The sequence below is a fragment of the Fukomys damarensis genome, unplaced genomic scaffold, assembly GCF_012274545.1.
Source record: "Fukomys damarensis isolate Sample0158 unplaced genomic scaffold, DMR_v1.0_HiC HiC_scaffold_22, whole genome shotgun sequence".
Taxonomy (NCBI): Eukaryota; Metazoa; Chordata; class Mammalia; order Rodentia; family Bathyergidae; genus Fukomys; species Fukomys damarensis.
Genome location: NW_022900934.1, coordinates 25,183,141 through 25,204,228, shown reverse-complemented (window position 1 = coordinate 25,204,228; position 21,088 = coordinate 25,183,141). Strand labels below are relative to the sequence as shown.

At 42.7% G+C, this 21,088-nt stretch overlaps 1 protein-coding gene and 1 pseudogene across 3 annotated transcripts in view; one reads left to right on the top strand and one right to left on the bottom strand.

The window, feature by feature from the left end:
* Cdk5rap1 (CDK5 regulatory subunit associated protein 1) overlaps positions 1–21,088 on the bottom strand; it is a 59,495-nt gene that overhangs the window by 35,713 nt on the left and 2,694 nt on the right. For all 3 annotated transcript variants that reach the window (XM_010628394.3, XM_010628395.2, XM_010628397.2), the window contains exons 3-11: positions 18,548–18,651; positions 18,038–18,072; positions 15,776–15,876; positions 11,573–11,783; positions 9,163–9,283; positions 5,537–5,767; positions 3,936–4,033; positions 2,653–2,708; positions 2,007–2,137 (exon numbers count right to left, since the gene is read on the bottom strand). In XM_010628394.3, the coding sequence (XP_010626696.1) occupies positions 2,007–2,137; positions 2,653–2,708; positions 3,936–4,033; positions 5,537–5,767; positions 9,163–9,283; positions 11,573–11,783; positions 15,776–15,876; positions 18,038–18,072; positions 18,548–18,651 (1,088 nt within the window). The remainder of the gene's footprint in view (positions 1–2,006; positions 2,138–2,652; positions 2,709–3,935; positions 4,034–5,536; positions 5,768–9,162; positions 9,284–11,572; positions 11,784–15,775; positions 15,877–18,037; positions 18,073–18,547; positions 18,652–21,088) is intronic.
* On the top strand, positions 11,848–12,685 carry LOC104865128 (annotated as a pseudogene).

Sequence of the window (21,088 nt, the reverse complement as noted above, 5' to 3'; positions counted from 1 at the left end):
TTTTTGAGACAGAGTCTCACTATATAGATGAGGCTGACCTTGAATTTACAGCAATCCTCCCGCCTCAGCCTGGGATTACAGGCGTGTACCACCATGCCCAGCTCTGAATTTTATACCATAAGTATATATTACCTAGTCAAAAAAAAAAGTATCCTTGAAAACCTATAAATCATTCAAAACTACAGGGTATACATGTTTACATATATCTTTAAGTATATGAGCTCATGCTCAAAACAGCTAAAGAAAACCACTTAGCTGTATAAAACTGTGGAATGAAAAAAAAATCTTTAGCAGCCAGGTGGGATGGCAAAAGGCTATAACCCCAGGACCCAGGAAGCTGAGGCAGGAGGATCACCATGAGTTTGAGGCCAGCCTGGGTTACATAGTGAGTTCAAGGCCAATCTGAACTACATAGCAAGAAAAATCTGAGCATGCAAACCAACCTGCCTTTGAAATCCACAGAAGTAAACAGAAACTGGGTGGAGAATCCTAATATACCTAAGTTTTACTCCCTTCTGTCTTGCTATTAACAATAGCTCTTACTGTGCACAAAGCACTATTCTACAAGCTTCTGATATACTCTCTCAATCTTCAAAACAAGCCTATGAGGCTGGTACTCATGTCACCCCCATTTCACAGATGAGGAAACCAAGGACCTTGCTCACAGTCACACAGTTATTATGTGGCAGAGGTACAACCTGAATGCTTGTTCTCATCCACTAGGATACTTAAGTCTCCATAACCCTCCCCCTAACCTAGCAATTAGGTTCCAAAATGCATATTCAAGTTCAATGGGCATAGGACAGGCATCTACCACAAAATGACAACCCATTTCCCAGCCCTAACATTAGAAAGACCTTCTCTTTTATAAGTGTTATGTCCATGGAAACAAAGCAAAATGGATTTTAAATGCTCCTCGGAAGCATCATCTCTGAAATAATTCTGTAAAAGACATGAATATATACATTGGCCCTTTTGTATTAGCTACAAAGTACTAAACCATTAGCTTTAGAACAAATGAATTAGCTGTACTGAGGGCAGCGCAGGGACAGTGAGGCTAAAGTCACGGATCCAGTCATCCATCAGTCAGTTTTGCTGAGCCCTGTGGTCACAGGGTCCTCAGCTCCATCCAAACACAAGGTACACTGGCTCCGAGGTGACTACGGAGGAGCAACCTTGCAAATCCACCCCTACCACCAAGAAAATTGTAGATCAGGGTTATGTCTCTGTAGGAAATACACACTATTCTCCCTTCCTCCCTCATCTACTGCTTTGTTTCCTTGGCAATTTATGTTATAGCGAATAATAGAAGTAAACATCAGTGGGCCAACTTGCCTAGAAAAACAAATCAGAAATGGATATGGGTGGCTCAGAAGACTACATGTACAGACCAAAAATATAAGTTCTACATGGTGAGAAAAAAATTTATTTGTTTGTGTTTGTTTTGGTACGAGGGATGGAACTCGGGTCCTTGCACTTGCAAGGCAGGTTGTAGAACCACTAAGTTAAATCCCCACCCTAGAGAGAAATTATTTTAGATTCTTTGTCAAGAGAATACTTCTCCCTCTCCACATTAAAATTTCAAACACCCTACCGGGCATGGTGGCACAAGCCTGTAATCCCAGCACTCAGGAGGCTGAGGCAGGAGGATCGCTGTGAGTTCGAGACCAGCCTGGGCTACAAAGTGAGTTCCAGGTCATTCTCAACTACTTAATGAGACCGTGTCTCAAAAAACCAAAAAAAAAATTTTTTTTCAAACACCCTAAATATAACTTTAAGTATTTTAATAAACAGAAACAATGGTATAGTAATTATTTTTCATCTCTAATTACTGGATTGTGTCAAACATTAGACAAGACTTAAATAGAAAAATGAAAAAAAAAAGTAGACGATGAAACCCTGAGGTTTTGTAATGAGTGCCTTGCCACCCGCCTCTTCCGCCCAGCTGTCTGTGATGAACCCAAGCAGTCAGGAATGAAGGCAGTCCTCCTCCATCCTGGGCTCACCTGTCTCATGCTGTAGGCAAAGAGGAAACCTGTGTTGTACTGAACTTCCCGAAGCAAAGACACTGTGTGCTGGTGATCTTCCTCTGTCTCTCCACAAAAGCCAGCAATGAAGTCGCTGCTGAGGCACACCCCTGTGATATACAACAAGGGACACAGGCCAACAGGCTGCTGTTGCTGACCTTCAGGAGAAGCTCTGGCATTTGTGGATTACAGAGGGAGGGAGGACAATCACAAGGCCTCCCCTGGGTCACTCAGCCCACACGCAGGTAAAACCATCATTACAGACAGGCGTGCTGAGCCTACTTCTCTACCGCGGTCCATACCGGAGCTGGCTTCTCAGCCTACATTCCCCACAGCACTAGAAAAGGCATTTTCACTTCAAATGCCACAGAGACCTACTAGGAGTCCACATTTTCAAAGTTGTACTGCTTTTACTAGTGAAAATCTTGCAGTGCTCTGCGCACATGTGTTTCTATCTATACACCTAAGCACAGAAGGAAGGGAAGAGGGGAAACAGATAAAGGGGAAGGAGGAAGAATACAATGAAAAGAAGCAAAAGAAGTATAAATGGTGTCAGGAGGAACTGTCAAAGGGGCTGGCAGGTGCCTGTGTCTGACCGAGATGACTGTGCACGTCTTAAGCATACCTGGGATAGACTCTCTGAGATGGTGAACTAACTCCACATAAGCTTCTCTTGAATATCTGCAATAAAGAACAAAAAGAAAAGGCCTAGATGAAGCAATCTTCTTTAAATAAATCTTATTTAAAAAAAAAACATTAATTCCCAAATGTAATCATTTCTCATTCAAGTAGCACAGTTCAGGATTATGTTAAAGTATCCCAAAGAGTCCTTTTCATCAAACTCTATCTAAACTAGTGGCTATAATTTGTTTTTCCAGGGCTTTACATATGCTAGGCAAATACTCTACCACAGAACTATATCCCTAACCCTGAATTTTAAAAAAATCCCTAGGTCTTTTATTTAACAAATAGACATATTAGGCTGGGCGTGGTGGCACACTCCTGTAATCCCAGCACTCGGGAGGCTGAGGCAGGAGGATCTCTGTGATCGAGGCCGGCTTAGGTCTTTTATTTAACAAATAGACATATTAGGCTGGGCGTGGGGGCACACTCCTGTAATCCCAGCACCCGGGAGGCTGAGGCAGGAGGATCTCTGTGATTTCGAGACCGGCCTGGGCTACATAGTGAGTTCCAGGTCAGTCTATACAGTGAGACACTGTCTCAAAAAAACCAAAAAAAAAAAAAAAGAAAAGAAAAAGGCAGATTAAACACATAAGAGGATCTTTATAACTCTGCAACTGTAGAAAGGCAAGGCATAATTTGCCCTGGGTCACATTCATTAGTCTTATCTCCGCAATACTAAATATTCCAAAAGTCAGTGAACAGAACTACATTTAAATTCTAAAACCTAAAAGACTTTTTTTTTTAAATTCTTGAAAGTTCAAGGGTTAAAATCTCCAACCATGCTACATAGTAGATACTTAATTTTAAAATGTTAAACAGAGCTTGGGATATAGCCCAGCAGTGGACCACTTGGCAGTCCAGTGCCCTAGGTTCAATCCCCAATGCCTTAAAAATAAATAGATAATTTAATAAATTTAAATATGTTTTTAAAATATGGGTGATCCAGTCCTTAGCCTACGATTACAGCGTGAGCAAAAGCAAATGCCACGTCTGTAGGTTTAATCACACAATAAACATTTACTGAGTTGCTATGTGCAAGAGAAGAGAGCAATCGCAAGCCAGATTCCAGCCACCACTCACTGGTAGCATCGACACAGGGGTCAATAGTCGGGGAGGTAAAGATGACACTGCTTCCATCTAGCTCATAAACTACGCTCAGTTCTTAGAGATACAGACGTTGTTTGGTCCTTAAAGAAACAAGGAAAGGTGTAAGAGGTGTCTAACCCTCTCCGCATGGCCTCCAGCACACGGCTGCTTCCACTCTGGGCTGGCAGGTGGATCTGCTTACAGATGTTGTCTCTCTCTTGAATCAGCTGCAGAACCTAATTAAACAGAACACATTAAGGGCCGGTTAAGTCTTACCATCGAATCTTGCAGAAAGGTATATATCACTCTCACTGTTTCTCTTCAAGGTTAATTTTCAATAAATAAAAAAACTAGGGCCAGGGATTTAGCTCAGCGGTTCGGTGGAATGCCTTGCGAGTGCAAGGACCCAAGTTCAATCCCTGATACCAAAAAAATTAATTAATTAATTAATTAATTTAAAAAACTAATTAAATTAAATACATAAATTACCAAAATCCCCAACTTCTACTCAAGCTGCCTTCTGTATACACAAGAGAGTTCACCCAATGCCATCTTTGCTTCCAAAAAGTGGAGGGAAGAGAGCAAGCACAAGTCAGATTCAAGCCACAGGGCTGCTCCCTGGGAGTGTCGACATGAAGTTGAACAGTCAAGGAAGGAAAAGATGACATTACTTTCATCTAGCTCACACACTACTTAACTACTTTAAACTACATCAAAAAATTAAAATTATGGGGCTGGGGATTTGGATCCCCAGGGGGGAGGGAGGAGAGGAAGAGGGAGAGAGACTGAAACCAGTAATACTGGCACACACCTGTAATTTCAGCACTCAGGAGACTGAGGCAGGAGGATCACTATGAATTTGAAGGTAGCCTTGGCTACATAGTAAGTTCAAGACTATCTAAACTATCCTGTAAAATTCTGCCTCAAAAAAGGGAGGAGGGGGACAATTAAAACTAGAGAAAATATTTGAAAACATATTGACAAAGGGTTTACACCAAGAATACAGAGAGACACTTTGCAATTCAATTAAGAAAAATAATCCGAGAGAAAAGACATCTGAGATAAACACTTCACCAAAACAAAAAAACTATCAAAAGAAAGGTTTTATATGTGGGCTAACTACTCAAAGTCTGACACTGCACAAAGTTTGAAGCATTATATCGTTTCACAACGATCTAAAGCAGGGGCCAGGCCAGGGATTTGGCTCGGTGGTACTGCCGCCTGCAAGCACAAGGACCCAAGTTTGATCCCCAGTACCAAAAGAAAAGAAAAGAAAGCAGGGGTCATTATCACCCTTAAATGAGAATGACAAGTTGAAAATCGTCTTCACAACCCACTGGTAAAGCAGAGGAACAGCAGAGATTTGAACCCAGATCTGTATGACGCTAGTCTGGGCTGTTTCCCACCACATCACATGGCCTTCCTTCCTGTCTGTACACCTCCACCAAACCACTACCACTCCCATGCAGCTGCCCACCTGTAATAAAATCTCCCCGCACAGCCCTCATGATCCTACAGGCAAGCCTGACTTCCCATTCATACCAGCCCTACCTCCACCCCGACCATGGAGGACTTCACATCTTTCCAGAGGGCGATTAGATCCAGAGGGCGACGCAGAAAACATGCCACAGGATTCCCCAAGCAGCTCTCAGGTCCCCGCTGCACCCCTGCTGGGCCCAGTCCATGGTGGGTGTCAGGATATCAATACCAGTTTGTCATGGCTAACTGACAACACTCACCTCATCAGGAAAATCCTTGGGGTGGGGAGAGGTGAACCGGATCCTCATTTCAGGATCTACTTGGGAAACCTGATCTAACAGGTGAGAAAAACGAAGCCCTCCTTGTTTGGTTTTATAGTTAGTAGTGAAACCACGACTGAGGTTAGTAGACACTGCATTGTTGAATTGGACCTCTGAATTGTCTCGAAAACTATTAACATTTTGTCCAAGAAGTGTCACCTCTTTCAGCCCCTGAAAAAGAGAAAATATGTTGGAAGCAAGTTAAAAACTTGTTGAGTAGCTTTATGCCAAATCACTAATTAAAAGTTAGCTGAATATAGCTCAGTGGGGCCACACCTTCCTGGCAAACACAAGGTCCTGAGTTCAATTCCCCAAAACCAAAAACAAAAATTAGCTGAACCTACCAGGAGCCACGTATATAATTTCGAGCTTGGGTATCTTATCTAAAGAACTGAGTTTCAGAATAAAACCTTCAGTGAAAATCAGTCTTCAAAACACTACTTAGGGGGCTCACAATGTGATTCAGTGGTAAGGCACTTGTTTACCGTGCACAAGGACCTCAGTTTATCCCCAGTACAAAAAAAAAAGTTCCATTTAAAAAAAAAACTGGGTCCGGGGATTTAGCTCAGTGGTTCTGCCACCTGCCTCAAAAGCACAAGGTCCCAGTACAAACAAACAAAAAAACTGAAAACAAATTCAATGTTCTGTAATAATGGTGCCAGATGTGGTAGTGCATACCAGTAATCCCAGCACTTGGGAGGTTGGGGCAGTCAAACTGCCACAAGTTTAAGACTAACCTGGGGTACAGAGTGAGTTCAAAGCTACCCCAAACTATATAGTAAGACCCTATCTCAAAAGACCAAAAAAAAAAAAAAATTAATTTATGACACGATGTAACAGTTGAATGTGTCTTTGAAGTATCTGCACCAAAAACTGTAGCTTAAATCTCAAGGTTTTACATCTAACTTCTAATTACCAAGCCAGGCATGGTTCCAGCAACTCAGGAGGCTGAAACAGGAGGATCCCCGGCCCTGGTTTTGGTTTTGGTTTGCTTGTTTGTTTGTTTGTTTTGATACTGGGGATCGAACTCTGGCCCTTGCACTTTCGAGGCAGGTGGCAGAACCTCTGAGCTAAATCCTGGGCCCTGGTTTTGGTTCTTTGAGACAAGGTCTTGCTATGTAGTTCAGGCTGGCCTGGAACTGACTTTATAGGCCAGACTGGCCTTGAACTTGTGATTTTCTTGCCTCAGCTTCCCTAGTGCTGGCATTACAGAGGTGAGTCACCACTCCTGGTCTTGTAACTTTATTGTGATGTAATTTCAAACCTATGAAAAAGAACAACACTAAAAGAATTCTCATATACCCTTTGCACAGATCCAATTGTTAACATTTTACCATTCATTTACCATTCACATTCACACACACATTTTTTTTTTTTTTTGGTTTGTTTGTTTTGGTGTTTTGTTTGTTTTTTTGAGATAGGGTCTTGCTAATTAGTTCAAACTGGCCTTGAAATTACTATGTATCCCAGGCTGGTAATTCTCCTGCCTCAGCCTCCCAAGTGCTGGGATTATAAGCCTGCACACCATGCCTGGCCCTATTGTTTTGGTTTTTTTTTTGGTGTGGGTTTTTTTTTTTTTTTGTATCGGGAATTGAACTTGGTGGCGGATCCACTAAGATAAATCTCTTGCCCTGTTTTGTTTCTTAAAACAGGGTCTCCATGTATAGTTCAGGCTGGCCTTGAACTCACTACATAACCCAGGCTGGCATCGAACTCACAGTGATCCTCCTGTGTCAGCCTCCTGAGTGCTGGGATTACAGGCGTGTGCCACCATGTCCAGCTACACACTTTTTTTTTTTAAGTTTCTAAGAATATTTTGCAGACATCACGCTTTTACCCCCTAAATCCATTACTGCATATTTACTGCTGGGCATGGTGGTATACGCCTGTAATTCCAGTACTCAGGAGGCTGAATCAGGAGGATGTCTGTGAGTCCTAGGCCAGCCAGGGCTACACTGAGTTCAAAGCCAGCCTGAACTATGTAGTGAGATGCTATCTCAAGAAACCAAAAATAATAATAATAATAAATTGTTCAAAAACAAAGTTTATTTTGGGGCTGGGGATTTATCTCAGTGGCTCCACCACCTGCCTCACAAACACAAGGTTCTGAGTTTGATTCCCAGTACCAAAAAAAAAGTTTTTTTAAAAAATAAAGTAGAATATAAAACAATTAAATATACAATAAAACAAATCGCTTAGCACACTCAAAGCCCCAATTCAATCTTCATTACTGGGGGAAAAAACTATCATATAAAAAGGATAAAAAAATTTTTGAAAAAAAAAATGCTTTATGTAGGGCACAATGGTACACAAGCAGAATCGGAATTTTCCACAACTCTATGGCCTTGAACTTACTAAGACTTATTTCAATGTTATTAAAAGCCACCCTTTATATATATACAAATAATCTAGAAAAGTTAGGAAGCTTTCATCCCCAACTCAATGTATTACCCCAAAGTAGTTTTGCTCTGTGAGGGATCTGTAGGAGAAAGGAAAGAATCAACATTGGGCCAGGAAAAACTTGGATACGCAAGGTACAGAGAAGACCTCACAGGCCAGTGAGAAATCAGGGATCAGGTCAGGGACGGGATCATCTGGGGATGAGGAAGAGAGGAGAGCGTGGCCAGAACGTGAGCACAAGGCAAACAGCTGACTTCGAACTGGCAGGGCCCAGCCTGCCTGTGCCCGTGGTACCTGAACCAAACAGAGAAGGAGACAGTGAAGCCCACTAGAAGACAGGTGCCATATTCTTACCTACTTCCCTCTTTTGCGGGACTAGAAGATTCAGGACTGGGGCTGGGGAAAGAAGGCTGAGAGACCAGCTCCCCGCAGGAGGTGCACAAGCAAATCTCTTACCTCTGGCCTCTGATCCAAACCACTTCGCTACCTATTCTCTGTCCCTCAACTAATGAACTGGTTCAGTGATGAACAAAAGGCACAGGAAGATTCCCTCAGAATAGACAGACTAACATCATTTCCTGAAAACCTACCATGTGCCTGGTAGCTTAAAAACATTTCTTCAATCTCTCCAATTACCCTTTAAGAAAGGTATTGGGCCAGAGATTTAGCTCAGTGGCACCACACCTGCTTCACAAGCCCAAGGTCCTAAATTTGATTCCCAGTACAAAAAAAAAGAAAGGTGTTGTTTTATCTTCTTTTCCTAGATGGAGAAACTGTGTTTCAAAGATGGTTAAATGACTTACGCCTAGACACCATGACAAAAATGTTGGACCCAGAATTCATTTTAGTTACCTGATTCTAGCCGGGGATTTAGCTCAGTGGTGCCACTGCCTGACTCGCAAGCACAAAGACCTGAGTTCGATCCCCAGTACCCCAAAGAAAACAAAAAGATTCAATTGTAGTAACCTGATTCTAAACTCACCATTGTACTGAGGTCCTTCCTAGGCAGACTTCACGCTGGATCTGCTCATAATGCATTAACGGCAAATTAAAGATGTACGTGCAGGCATTTCTTTCTAGCCAGGCATGTTCCTAAACTTGTGCAATTCAGAGACTAAACAGCTGTCATCCTCCCAAAACATGAGAAGAAAACCTGGAGAGCTTACCTGGTCAGAAAGCTTCCTCACTTCCTCCAGAATGGAGGCAACAGGCCGACTCCTCTCCCGGCCACGTGTGAAAGGAACAATGCAGTAGCTGCACATGTTGTCACATCCCCTCATGATTGACCTGGGAAGGAAAGTACCAGAACTTAATAAACAGGAGCATAGTCCCTTAGCACCTCCCAAAGAGCAGGTCACAGCTCCCACCTAATTATTCTTTGGCTCTGAATCTTCTTGTCCCTATGCTCAAACTGGACCATCTGAGATTTACAAACCACTAAAGCAGATACTTGCCTTTAAATATGAGTATGCAGATGAGCATACTTACAGGTGGCACACACCTGTAAGCCCAAATAATTGGGAGGCCGAAGGAAAAGGATGACAAGTTCAAGGCCAGCCTGGACAACTTAGTGAGATCTTCTCTCAAAGTAAAAAAACGTAAAAGGGGCTTAGGATTAGCGCAGTGGTAGAGCACCTGCCAATTGGGCAAAAGCATCTGGGTTCAATCCCCAGTACTGACAAAGAGAAAAACAAAATTAGCATCTAATCGCAGAACACAACCCAAACTGTGAGTAGTGTACCCAGTCCTCAGCCTGAGGAGGTAGTGCAAACCTACTACATATGGACTTTCTACTGTTTTTATGGGGTCCTGTGATTTAGCTCAGTGGTTCCACTGCCTGCCTTGAAAGCACAGGACCCAAATTCAATCCCGGTACCAAAAAAAAAAAGTGTGTCTACTGTTTTTATGGGTATTTTTTTAAATTTTTATATCTAATCTTAATTATAAATAAATGTTTCTAGACCAGAAAAAAATAATTCAGGTGTGGTGGCACACACCTGTAATCCCAGCACTTGGGAAGCTGAGGCAGAAGGATTGGCCGAAGTTTGAGGCCAGCCTGGGCTACACTGTGAGTTCAAGCCCAGCCTGAACTCCATAGTGAGACCCTGTATCCAAAAAAAAAAAGCCGGGGATTTAGCTCAGCGGTTTGGTGGCCTGCCTTGCAAGCACAAGGTCCCAAGTTCAATCCCCAGTACCAAAAAAAAAAGTTAGGGGCCAGGGATTTAGCTCGGTGGTGCCGCTGCAAGCCTCACAAGCACAAGGTCCCAAGTTCAATCCCCAGTACCAAAAACAAACAAACAAACAAAAAATTTTAGACAGTGTTTCACTAAATCCTGCCTCAATCTCCCAGAATAGTAGGATTACCGGCACATGCCACCATACCTAGTTCTCTTATTTTTTTTTTTATGGTTTTCTATCTTTTCCACATATTCTTCAATAAATATAACAATAATCAGATTATTTTCCTTTAAATTTAAAAGATCAGAAGAAAAAAAAGTTTTTAAATCAGGAAAGCCCAAGATATTTTCTAAAGTCAAAAGAGAATATAGCGGGCCAGGGATTCAGCTCAGTGGTTCCACTGCCTGCCTCGCAAGTACAAGGTCCTGATTCGACCCCTGGTACCAAAAAAAAGGACCAGGGATTTAGCTCAGTGGTTCTGCTGAGTGCCTTGCAGGCTCAAGGTCCTGAGTTCAATCCCCACAAAAAAAAAAAAAAAAAGGAGAGAGACTATAAAGAGAATACTATTATTTATGAAAGAAAGCAGGGTAAGACTCCACATGGGTACATAAAACACATACGCAGGGAGTGTTTCTGAAGGGTTATACAAGAGCTGATGGACATGGCTGTCTCTGAGAAGAGGCTTAGGAGGCAAGAGATGACGGGTATGAAAGCCTATTACTATACCATTTTTTGTATTCTGTATTTTGTACCATACCAAGTACATGTGCTCCTCCTTTTTAAATGAAATAAAATAATGGTAATTTAATTGGGTATGGGACTCACACCTGTAATCCCAGAATTCTGGGAGGCTGAAGCAGAAGGATCCAATTTCAAGCAAAGCCTGGACAACTTAAGTGACTTAGTGAGATCCTGTCTCAAAATTTTAAAATAATTAGTTTTTCTTTTTTGATATCGGGAATCGAACTCAGGGCCTCCCACTTGCCAGGTAGGTACTGTGCCACTGAGCTACATCCCCAGCCCCTCAAAATAATAAAAAAAAAATTTTTTTTTTTTTTTTTTTTTTTTTTTTTTGTCTCACTATGTAGTTGAGACTGACCTGGAACTCACTATGTAGCTCAGGCTGGTCTCGAATTCACAATGATCCTCCTGCCTCAGCCTCCTGAGTGCTGGGGTTACAGGCATGCGCCACCACTCCTGGCAAAATAAAAAATTTTATAAAGGGTTGGTGATGTAGCTCAGTGTGAAGGCCCTGGGTCCGATGCCTTGTGCCACACACACACACAAACACACACACACACACACACACACACACACCCCGAAACAAAAAAAATAACATGTTATTTCAAAGTGAGAATGAAAGGAAAGGTTCACTCCCAAGTCTGGGCACAGACTCACACAAAGGCAGAAGTGGCACTAGGGCTCATCTGGACTGGCAAGACATCAGCATAGGTCTCATCGAGAGAGAGCAGCACATTGGCAGCTTGTTGTCCTGACTCAGCAACAGCCAGCAACCGAGGAAGGTCCCGATAGGCATCCGGACCAGCCAAGAGGTCCACCATTTTCTCCCTGTTGAAGATCTCCTCCTTCAGTCTCTCAGCCATGCAGCCTGGGAGGGAAAGGAACAAGACCCTGTTTCCAAACTTATCTGGCTCCACCGCTTCTCAGTAAGTATGATCTCCAGCTTGGATTAGAGACCAACACACAGAAACACTCCTACGAGCTTAAAGTTTCCAGCTTGCATAACTTAACTTCTCCCTTTTTTTTTCCCGCACTGGGCGCTGACCTTTGGCGCTCTTCAGTCTGCTGCTTCACAGCTCCCACAACAGATAGCCAAGACCAGGGGTTTCAGAGACCTGAGAAGTCCCGCTGGCCTCCAGGTGCACAACGATTACGTGGCAGACAGGAGCTACATCGAGGGGTACGTGCCCTCACAGGCAGAGGTGGCAGTATTTGAAGCAGTCACCTGCCCACCACCTGCCAACTTGTGTCATGCTCTACGATGGTACAATCACATCAAGTCTTATGAAAGGAAAAGCCAGCCTGCCAGGAGTGAAGAATGCTGTAGGCAAGCATGGTCCTGCCAATGTGGAAGACACCACCGGAAGTGGACCTGCTGAGAATAAAGACAATGATGATGATGATATTGATCTCTATGAGTCTGATGATGAAGAGGAGGCTAAGAGAAGAACGACTTGCACAGTATGAGTCTAAGCAAGCCAAAAAACCTGCACTTGTTGCCAAGTCTTCCATCTTGCTAGATGTGCAACCCTGGGATGATGAGAGAGATATATGGTGAAATCAGAGAAATGCATCCACAGTATTCAAACAGGTGGCTTGGTCTAGGGCTTCTCTAAACTAGTTCCAGTGGGATATGGAATTAAAAAACTGCAAATACAGTGTTTGGCTGAAGATGATAAGCTGGAACAGATATGCTGGAGGAGCAGTGATCTCACTGCCTTTGAGGACTATGTGCAGTCTATGTATGTCACTGCTTTTAACAAGATCTAAGATTCACACTAGATCGCTGCACTTCAATACAAGCATGAAGGACAAAAAAAACCAACCTAATGCCTTTCTCAAATGCCTTTCAAGACATGAACCACCTTTTTCTCTCAACTAAAAACTATTAGCAGGACATGGTAGCACACACCTATAATCTCAGCACTCAAGGGGCTGAGGCACAAGGATCTCATATCTGAGGCAGGCTAGGGGCTACAGAGTAAAGTCCAACCTGGACTACAAAGTCTCAAAAAAAATTATTCTTGTCTCAGAGCCAGGAATTTAGCTCAGTGGTGCTGCTGTCTGCTTCACAAACACAAGATTCCGAGTTCGATCCCTGCTACCAAAAAACAAAAAAGAATTATTCTTGTCTCAAAAAAAAAAAAAAAAAGAATTATTCTTGGAGTCAGTGTGGGGGCACATGCCTATACTACTAGCTACATGAGAGGCTAATTTAGGAGGATCCCTTGAGCCCAAAAGTTCAAGTCCAGGCTGAGCAATATAGCAAGAGCACATTTTAAAAATGTAAGTAAGGGAATTGATCATGTTAAAGTGTGCTGTGACGCCACCTCACAGGCTGCATTCTCCTGGTACATCTTGGCTCCTAAAATGACCTCATGCCCTTATCTCTGGTTTCCCTCCCCCAAGGCCACAGCGGTCCAGTCCGGGTCAGAGAAGTTGAAACCTGTGTCTGCAGGGCTGGACCCATAAAAAGCAACCTGGCCTGTGATAGGTTAAAAGTAGCTCACTCCTCATAAATAATCAATAGCCCAGCCCAAAACTGATAAAAGGACCTTCCTCTCTTTGTTCTCTCTCCTTCTGCTTCTTCTTCCTCCTCTCTCTCTGCTCTTTCTCTCTGCTCTGTCTCTCTCCTCCCACCCCTTGAATAAAATCTCCACTCGGGGGAAAAAAATGTAAGTAAATAAATAATTATTCTTGGTTGTACACCCATGTTCACACCAAGCAGTATTAGTCACAATACCCAAAAGGCAGAAACTACCTCAGAGTTCATCAATAAATGAGCAAATAAATAAAATGTAGTATATGCACACAATGGAATATATTCAGCCTTCAAAAGGAAGGAAATTCTGATACATGAAAATTCTAACATGTAGCATGTGAAACTTGAGGACTTAAAGTGAAGTAACATAAGCCAGTCACAAAAAGATAAATATTATATTATTACACTTATATGAAGTACCTAGAAATCCACACTCATAAAGTAAAATGATGAATGCCAGGAGCTGAAGAAGGAATAATACAGTTACCACTTACGGAGACAGAAGGTGGTATGGTTATAGAACAATGCGAATACACTTAATGCCACAGAATTCAATAACACTTAAAAATAACTCAAACAGGGCCACAGATTTAGCTCAGTGGCGCCATGCCTGCCTTGCAAGCGCAAGGTCCTGAGTTTGATCCCCGGTAGCAGAATGAATAAATAAATAAACAGAAATGAAGTGATGACCAGGCATGGTGGTTCTAGCCTGTAATCCCAGCACTCTGGGAGGCTGATGCAGGACTGTAAATTCCAGTCCAACCTGGGCAACTTACTGCAAAGAATTTTGGTTCAACGAAAAAACAAATTGCCAGCTGGGCGTGGTGGGCCACACCTGTAATCCCAGCACTTGGGAGGCTGAGGCAGGAAGGTCACTGTGAGTTCAAGACCAGCCTGGGCTACATAGTGAATGAGACCCTGTCTCAAAACAAAAAAAAAAAAAAACCCCAAAAAACAAATTGCCAGCACACACCTATAATTCCAGCATTTGAGGAAGTTGAGGCAAGAATATCACTGCAAGAGTTTGAGGCCACCCTGTGTTACATAGTGAGTTCAAGGCCACCATAAACTACATCATAAGATCCTGTCTCAAAAAATAAAAAAATAAAAAGATTAAAATGAAGGGCTGGGGATTTAGCTCAGTGGCACTGCACCTTCCTTGCAAGAGCAAGGACCTGAGTTCAATCCCCATTACCAAAACAAGATTAAAATGAGAATTTTATGTATATTTTATCATAATTATTTTAAAAATATTATTCTTGGGATTTCTTTTTTTCTCCCCTGCAATACTGGGGATAGACCCAGGACCCTCACACTGAGCTACAATCCCAGCTTTATTTTTTTGGGGGGGTACAGTCTCTCTCTAAATTCACTGGGCTGGGCTCCATCCAATTCCATCCTACCTCTGCCTCCTGGATTAATGGATGTGCACCACCATAATTGGTTTTTTTGTTGATTTTAGTTTATTTTTGGTTTTCTGAGACATAGTATCACACTGTCTAGGCTGGCCTCAAACTCATGGCAATCCTCCTGCCAGAGTGCTAGGATTACAGGCATGTACCACCATGCCCAGCTCTTGGCTTATTTTGTGCATGCGTGCATGCGTGCGTGCGTGTGTGTGTCTGTTTTGAGGCAAGATCTCCCTTCATAGTTCAGGTTGGCTCTGAACTCACTATGTAACCCAGGCCAGCCTCGAACTCACAGCGATCCTCCTGCCTCACCTCCCAAGTGCTAGGATTACACGTGTGCACCACCACACCTGGCTTTTTCTGTGTTTGTGTGTGTACCAGGAATCAAACTCAGGACCTTGTGCTTGCCGGGCAGGTGCAACACCACTAAGCTACATCCCCATCCCTTCTTGGCTTATTCTTGAGATTTCTGAAATTTCTAACAAGGTATGAGATGTGACTAAAAAATAAGGTGGATGGAGCCAGGGATGTAGTTCAGTGGTGCTGCACCTGCCTGGCAAGTGCAAGGTCCTGAGTACAAGATTCCATGGCATAGGGCCCAGAATTTAGCTCAGTAGCACAGCACCTGCTTGGCAAGCACAAGGTCCTGAGATTGATTCCATGGGATATCATGCCTGCAATCCCAGCACTTGGGAGGCTGAGGCAGGAGGATCACTATGAGTTCAACAACAGCCTGGACTACATCGCAAGTCCCTGTCTCAAAAAATAAAACAAAACAAAAAGACTGTGTGAAGCGTTCAAAGATTCTCCACATCCTAGGATCTCAGCCCCTACAGGAAATTCTGTAGCATATGAAGCCACATGGAGTCCAAGTCTCAAAACAGACAAAACCTGCAAATTACCAGATACCTAGAATCCCAATCCTCAAAGGTGCCCGAGAGTGGAGCCGCTTTGTCTTTAGCGTTTTCAGCTGATGTAAACGGTTCCAGATGGTCTGCTCAGCCTTCTCCCTACAGAAATCAACAGAGGCGAAACTGAGCCAAAAATAAACTACAGAGCAATTTAAGCAAGTGCGACAATGAAAAGGAAATAAAAATCACTTTGAACCCTTTAAATGACATCTACCTTTAGGCTTAGGGAAGGCAGGTGGGGGCCAATGAAAAACCACTTGCTATAATTCACTTTTCCTAGAACCACAGACACCTTTCCTGCACATCTCCAAACCCTAACAAGCCTGTAATGCAGACTCAAAAAGAATCTGCTTCAGGGCCGGGGATTAGCACAGTGGTGCTGCTGCCTGCCTCACAAGCGCAAGGACCTGAGTTTGATCCTCAGTACCAAAAAAAAAAAAAAAAAAAAGAATCTGCTTCAGAAGCCAAGTGTTATGGTGCACACCTGTGGTCTCAGCAGGATTAATCCCAAGGCAGGCAAATCACCACAAGTTCGAGGCCAGCCAGGATTACATAGTGACTTCAAGGCCAGCCTGGACTACACAGCAAGATCTTGTCTCAAAAAACCAAAAATTCAAAGTTCAAGCCCAGCCTGAAGAACTTAAGCAACTAAGACTCTGCTTCAAAATTTAAAAAATAAATAAATAAATAAATAAATCTTTGTAAAGCTTTCCACAATTGTCTTCTGTTAAAAGAGTTTTTCCTCCCTTTATGTGCCTTTCCATTTTAACTTTGTTAGATCTATTTCTATATCTTATTTCCTATATCACACCAAGCTGCAGAAAGCCAGGCATGGAGGGAGGGTTCACTTCCAAATCACCCAAACTCAGTGTCATGCAGAGAGGCCCTCTAAACAAAAAGTTATATTAATTAATTAGTTGATGGTAGAGCCAGCTACAGAAACACTAATAATGTTATGCCTTGTACAAAGAAAAGAAGGCAGTGTTATATCTTCTATCTAGATGTCCCTGCAAAGCCTCATGTGGTCTTGGCTGGGGCTTTTCAGAGGTGGCAGGATCTAGAGTGTGCAATGCTGGGATTAAGGGTGTGTGACTACTAAATTAGTTTGTTGATTAGCACAGTTCTGGGTAGGTAAAGGGTCCTACCCTGGGTGTGAGTGCTACCCACCCTAAGGTAGCCTATATATAAGATAAAGGAACAGACAGGATGCGTCACTTCACTTGCTGTTTGTTGCTTTCTGTCTACCCTGCTTCACCAAGAACTGCTTCTCTTCTGCCAGCCAACTATGGAGCGAAACCTCTACAAACTATGAGCCAAAATAAACATTTCCTTTAACTTTTGGTGTCGGGTATTTTGTCTTAGCAACAAGAAAAGTAAGCAAGACAGAGGATATATTCACGTCTGATGGACTTCCTGTGGCCAAGTGATTCCTGCCCACCTCTGGTGGATGCCACCTATCTCTGTTCAGAGCATTCTCCCCCAGACGCTGACTACAATCTCACTCAGACACTGTATTATAAAGGTATGCCATCAGTAGCAAGAAAAACCTCAGGAAAACTTGGATGACCAAGCACACATTTGATTTCCTCATTTATGAAATGGGCTTGGTAAGAGCACCAACCTCATAGGGTTGCCATGACAGTTAAACTTGTTAATGCATGTGCAGTGCTCACATGGAACCTGACACACACAGCGGATGTCAACAAGATGAATCAAAATTATCCCCACTGTGGAAAAACTGTAAGTGCTACTGACACGGGAGACTGGTCATCTCCATTAGCAAGCCAGCTGGGGGCTTCAGCTGTGGCATAATTATATATGTTTTTGTTTTTGTTTTTTTTGGTTTTTTGAGACAGGGTCTCACTGTGTGGTTGAGAGTGACCTGGAACTCACTATGTAGCCCAGGCTGGTCTCGAACTCACAGTGATCCTCCTGCCTCAGCCTCCCAAATGCTGGGATTACAGGCGTGCACTATCACACCCGGCAATATATAAGATACATTTACTCCACAGGTTGGGTGCAGTGGCGCATGCCTGTAATTCCAGAACTCTGCAACACTGAGACAAGAGGATGGCCAAATTCAAGCCCAGCATGGGCAATTTAGTGACACAGCAATACCGTCTCAAAATAAATTAAAAGTGACTTGGGCTGTAGCTCAGTGTGAAAGCTCCCAGTTCAATCCCCAGTACAAAAAAAAAAAAAAAAAAAAAAAAAAAAAAGAAAGATATATTCACTCCCTAGGGAAAGAACAAATTCATACCTGATAGAACATGTAACAAGAAGAATCACATCAGCCTGAAGGTACAGTAAGAAAAAAAGAAAAATTATCTTCTATGAAATTACACTTTTAGAATCATTGCCCTGCAACAACCCTCTTTTCATAATTATTGTGGTAAAACACACATAACATAAAATCTATCATTCTAACTCTTTTTAAGTGTACAGTTCTGTGACAATTCACACTGTTATGAACTATCTCCACCATCTACTTCCAAATTCCACCACTGTAACTCTGTATATTATACACTAACTCCCCTTTCCTCTCCTGACACCAATTTTTAACTTAGGTCCTTGCCCAAAGGTAAGCCTCACATTAAAAGTCTCAAAGACAGCTGGGACGCAAGTACACCCAGTGCCATGGTACACACTGCACTCAAGGAAACTCTCAGCAGCCTGTACCTTTTCCCAAAACTACAACTAATAACTGGCAGAAACGCGGAGTCTCACCCAGGCCCAGGAAGCACAGGGAAACAGAACACATATAACACACCTCCTGGAGGTTGCCGGTCCGAAGGTAGCCACTCTTCTGTAAGATGGACCAGGCTATGTCGGTGTCATTCACATTCATCTGGCAGCCATAGGTCTCGAGGTAGACTACAATGAAAGGCAGATTCCAGGGTAGGCGGACAAGGGCCACAGTGGCAAAAGGTGTCCTATTCCGAAGTCCCCAAAACACCTAAGGCAACTGTTTATACACTAAGTCCCTGTTGCCTCAATCCCAAAACATCACCAATGCCAGATGAACTCCAAATTAATGGCAGTCTTTCCGAACAAAAGACAAGACCGCACTCTACAAAAATACTAATTGTAAGTTATGTGATTGAAAACATGTTCTGAGAATCAAAGAAATATAGTTATAAAAACCAAAAAGAAGCCACATGTGGTGATGCACACCTGTAATCTCAGTACTCTGAGGGGCTAAGGGAGGGGGATCCCAAGCATGAGCCCAGCCTGGGCAACTGAGAGGCTCTGAGTACAGACCTTGTCTCAAAATAAAAAATAAAACTGCAAAGGCCTTGACTTTAATCCCTAGTACTGGAGCGGGGGAAAAAGGAAGGAAGGACTATGGGTACTACTTATCAACCTTAGAGGAAAATAAGTTTAAATCCACATGTCACCATCCTCTTCAAAATGGAGAAGTTCTCCGGTCCCTTGAAGCAGCGGTACTGCTCAAGGGTAAGAAAAGCCACAAAATGAGAATGAGATGTCCTCCTACAGTAACTGCAAACTTCTCAAATGAATGCAAGCATGGTAATATTGTGAAGTAAAACACAAATCTGCACAGCTTTCTTTTTGTTGGTGCTTCTGTTTTTGAGATAGAGCTTCACTCAATAGTACAGGCTGGTCTCCAAATCAGATCCTCTTGCCTTAGCCTCCTAAGTGCAGGGATTTCCGCAACCTGCCACCACATCCAGCTTGCACAAAATTTTAAGAACAAGAGCCGGGTGTGGTGGCGCACGCCTGGGATCCCAGCACTCAAGAGGCTGAGGCAGGAGGATCACTGTGAGTTCGAGACCAGCCTGGGCTACAGAGTGAATTACGGGTTAGTCTTAACTACATAATGAGACCTTGTCTCAAAAAAACAAAAAAAAACAAAATTTTAAGAACATGAATTTCACACTCTGGGAAGCCCTTCCAAACTACCTTCCTACATTAATCCCTGCTTCCGCCAGCAGACTCTAATCCAAGGCTCACATAAATTCCAAATGGAGTTCAAAACTGAATGACAAATAATATGAAAACCAAAAGAGAAGGGCAGTTATTTTAGAAAGAAAAAAGGGAAGGAGACATCTTTTCTTTTTAATAACCTTCTTTGACCAATTTTCCCTGTCTAAAAAATGAAAACATCATAGTTAGGCATGGTGGTATATGCCTGTAATCTCAACATTCTGAGAGGCTGACTCAGGAAGACTGTAAGTTTGAGCCCAGAAACTTAGTGAGGCCCTGTCTCAAAAACAAAAAGTAATGCCAGGTATGGTGTTACACACCTGTGATCCCAGTACTCAGGAGACTGAGGGAAGAGGAACACGACAAGTTCAAGGCCAGCCTGAACTATACAGTGAGACCCTGTCTTAAAAAACAACAACAGGGACGGGGATGTAGCTCAGTGGTGCTGCTGCCTGCTTCACAAGCGCAAGGTCCCAAGTTTAATCCCCAGTACCAAAAACAACAACAAAATAATCTAATATCCAACCACAGGGAAATAGTTGAAAAAAGCATAATGGTATACATGGTATGCATTATAGTACAGTGTGATATTCTGAACCAATTTTTTAAAATTTAGTTACTAAGTCAGGTGTGTGGTGGCACACAACTGTAATCTCAGCACTCAAAGAGGCTGAAGCAGGAGCATTGCCAGGATTTTTTTTTTTTTCTGGTACCGTGGATCAAACTCAGGACCTTGCATTTGCCAGGCAGGTGGTGGCACCATTGAGCTAAATCCCTGGCTCTGCCGGGAATTTGATGCCAGCCCAGGCTACACTTTGAGTTAAAGGTCAGCCTAGCCAGGTGTGGTTGCACATGCCTATAATCCCAGCACTCGGGAGGCTGAGGCAAGAGGATCGCTGTGAGTCTGAGACCACCCTGGGCTACACAGTGAGTTCCAGGTCAGCCTCAACTACATAGTGAGACCCTATCTCTAAATAAATAGTGTGATCTTAAAAAAAAAAAAAGGTCAGCATAAGACTACATGGTGAAATACTGTCTCAAAAAAACAACAAAAAACTTTAGTTACTGAGATTGTAGTATCTGAAAAATGTCAAATGAAAATAACAATATACAAATACAATCGTGATTGAACCTAGGGCCTTGTGCATAAGCAAACACTCTCCCAACACAAAAAAATATGAAGGGAAATTTTTTAGAAACAGGAAAGAAAAAAAGTCTGGTTGTTCTTTAATGTCTCCTCAAAATTTCCTAAGTTATTTTAACTGATCACATAGTGTTTCTAAGAAAGCTTCTCAAGTATAAAGAATAAATTTCTGGGCTGGGGATTTAGCACAGTGATTCCACTGCCTGCCTCACAAGTACA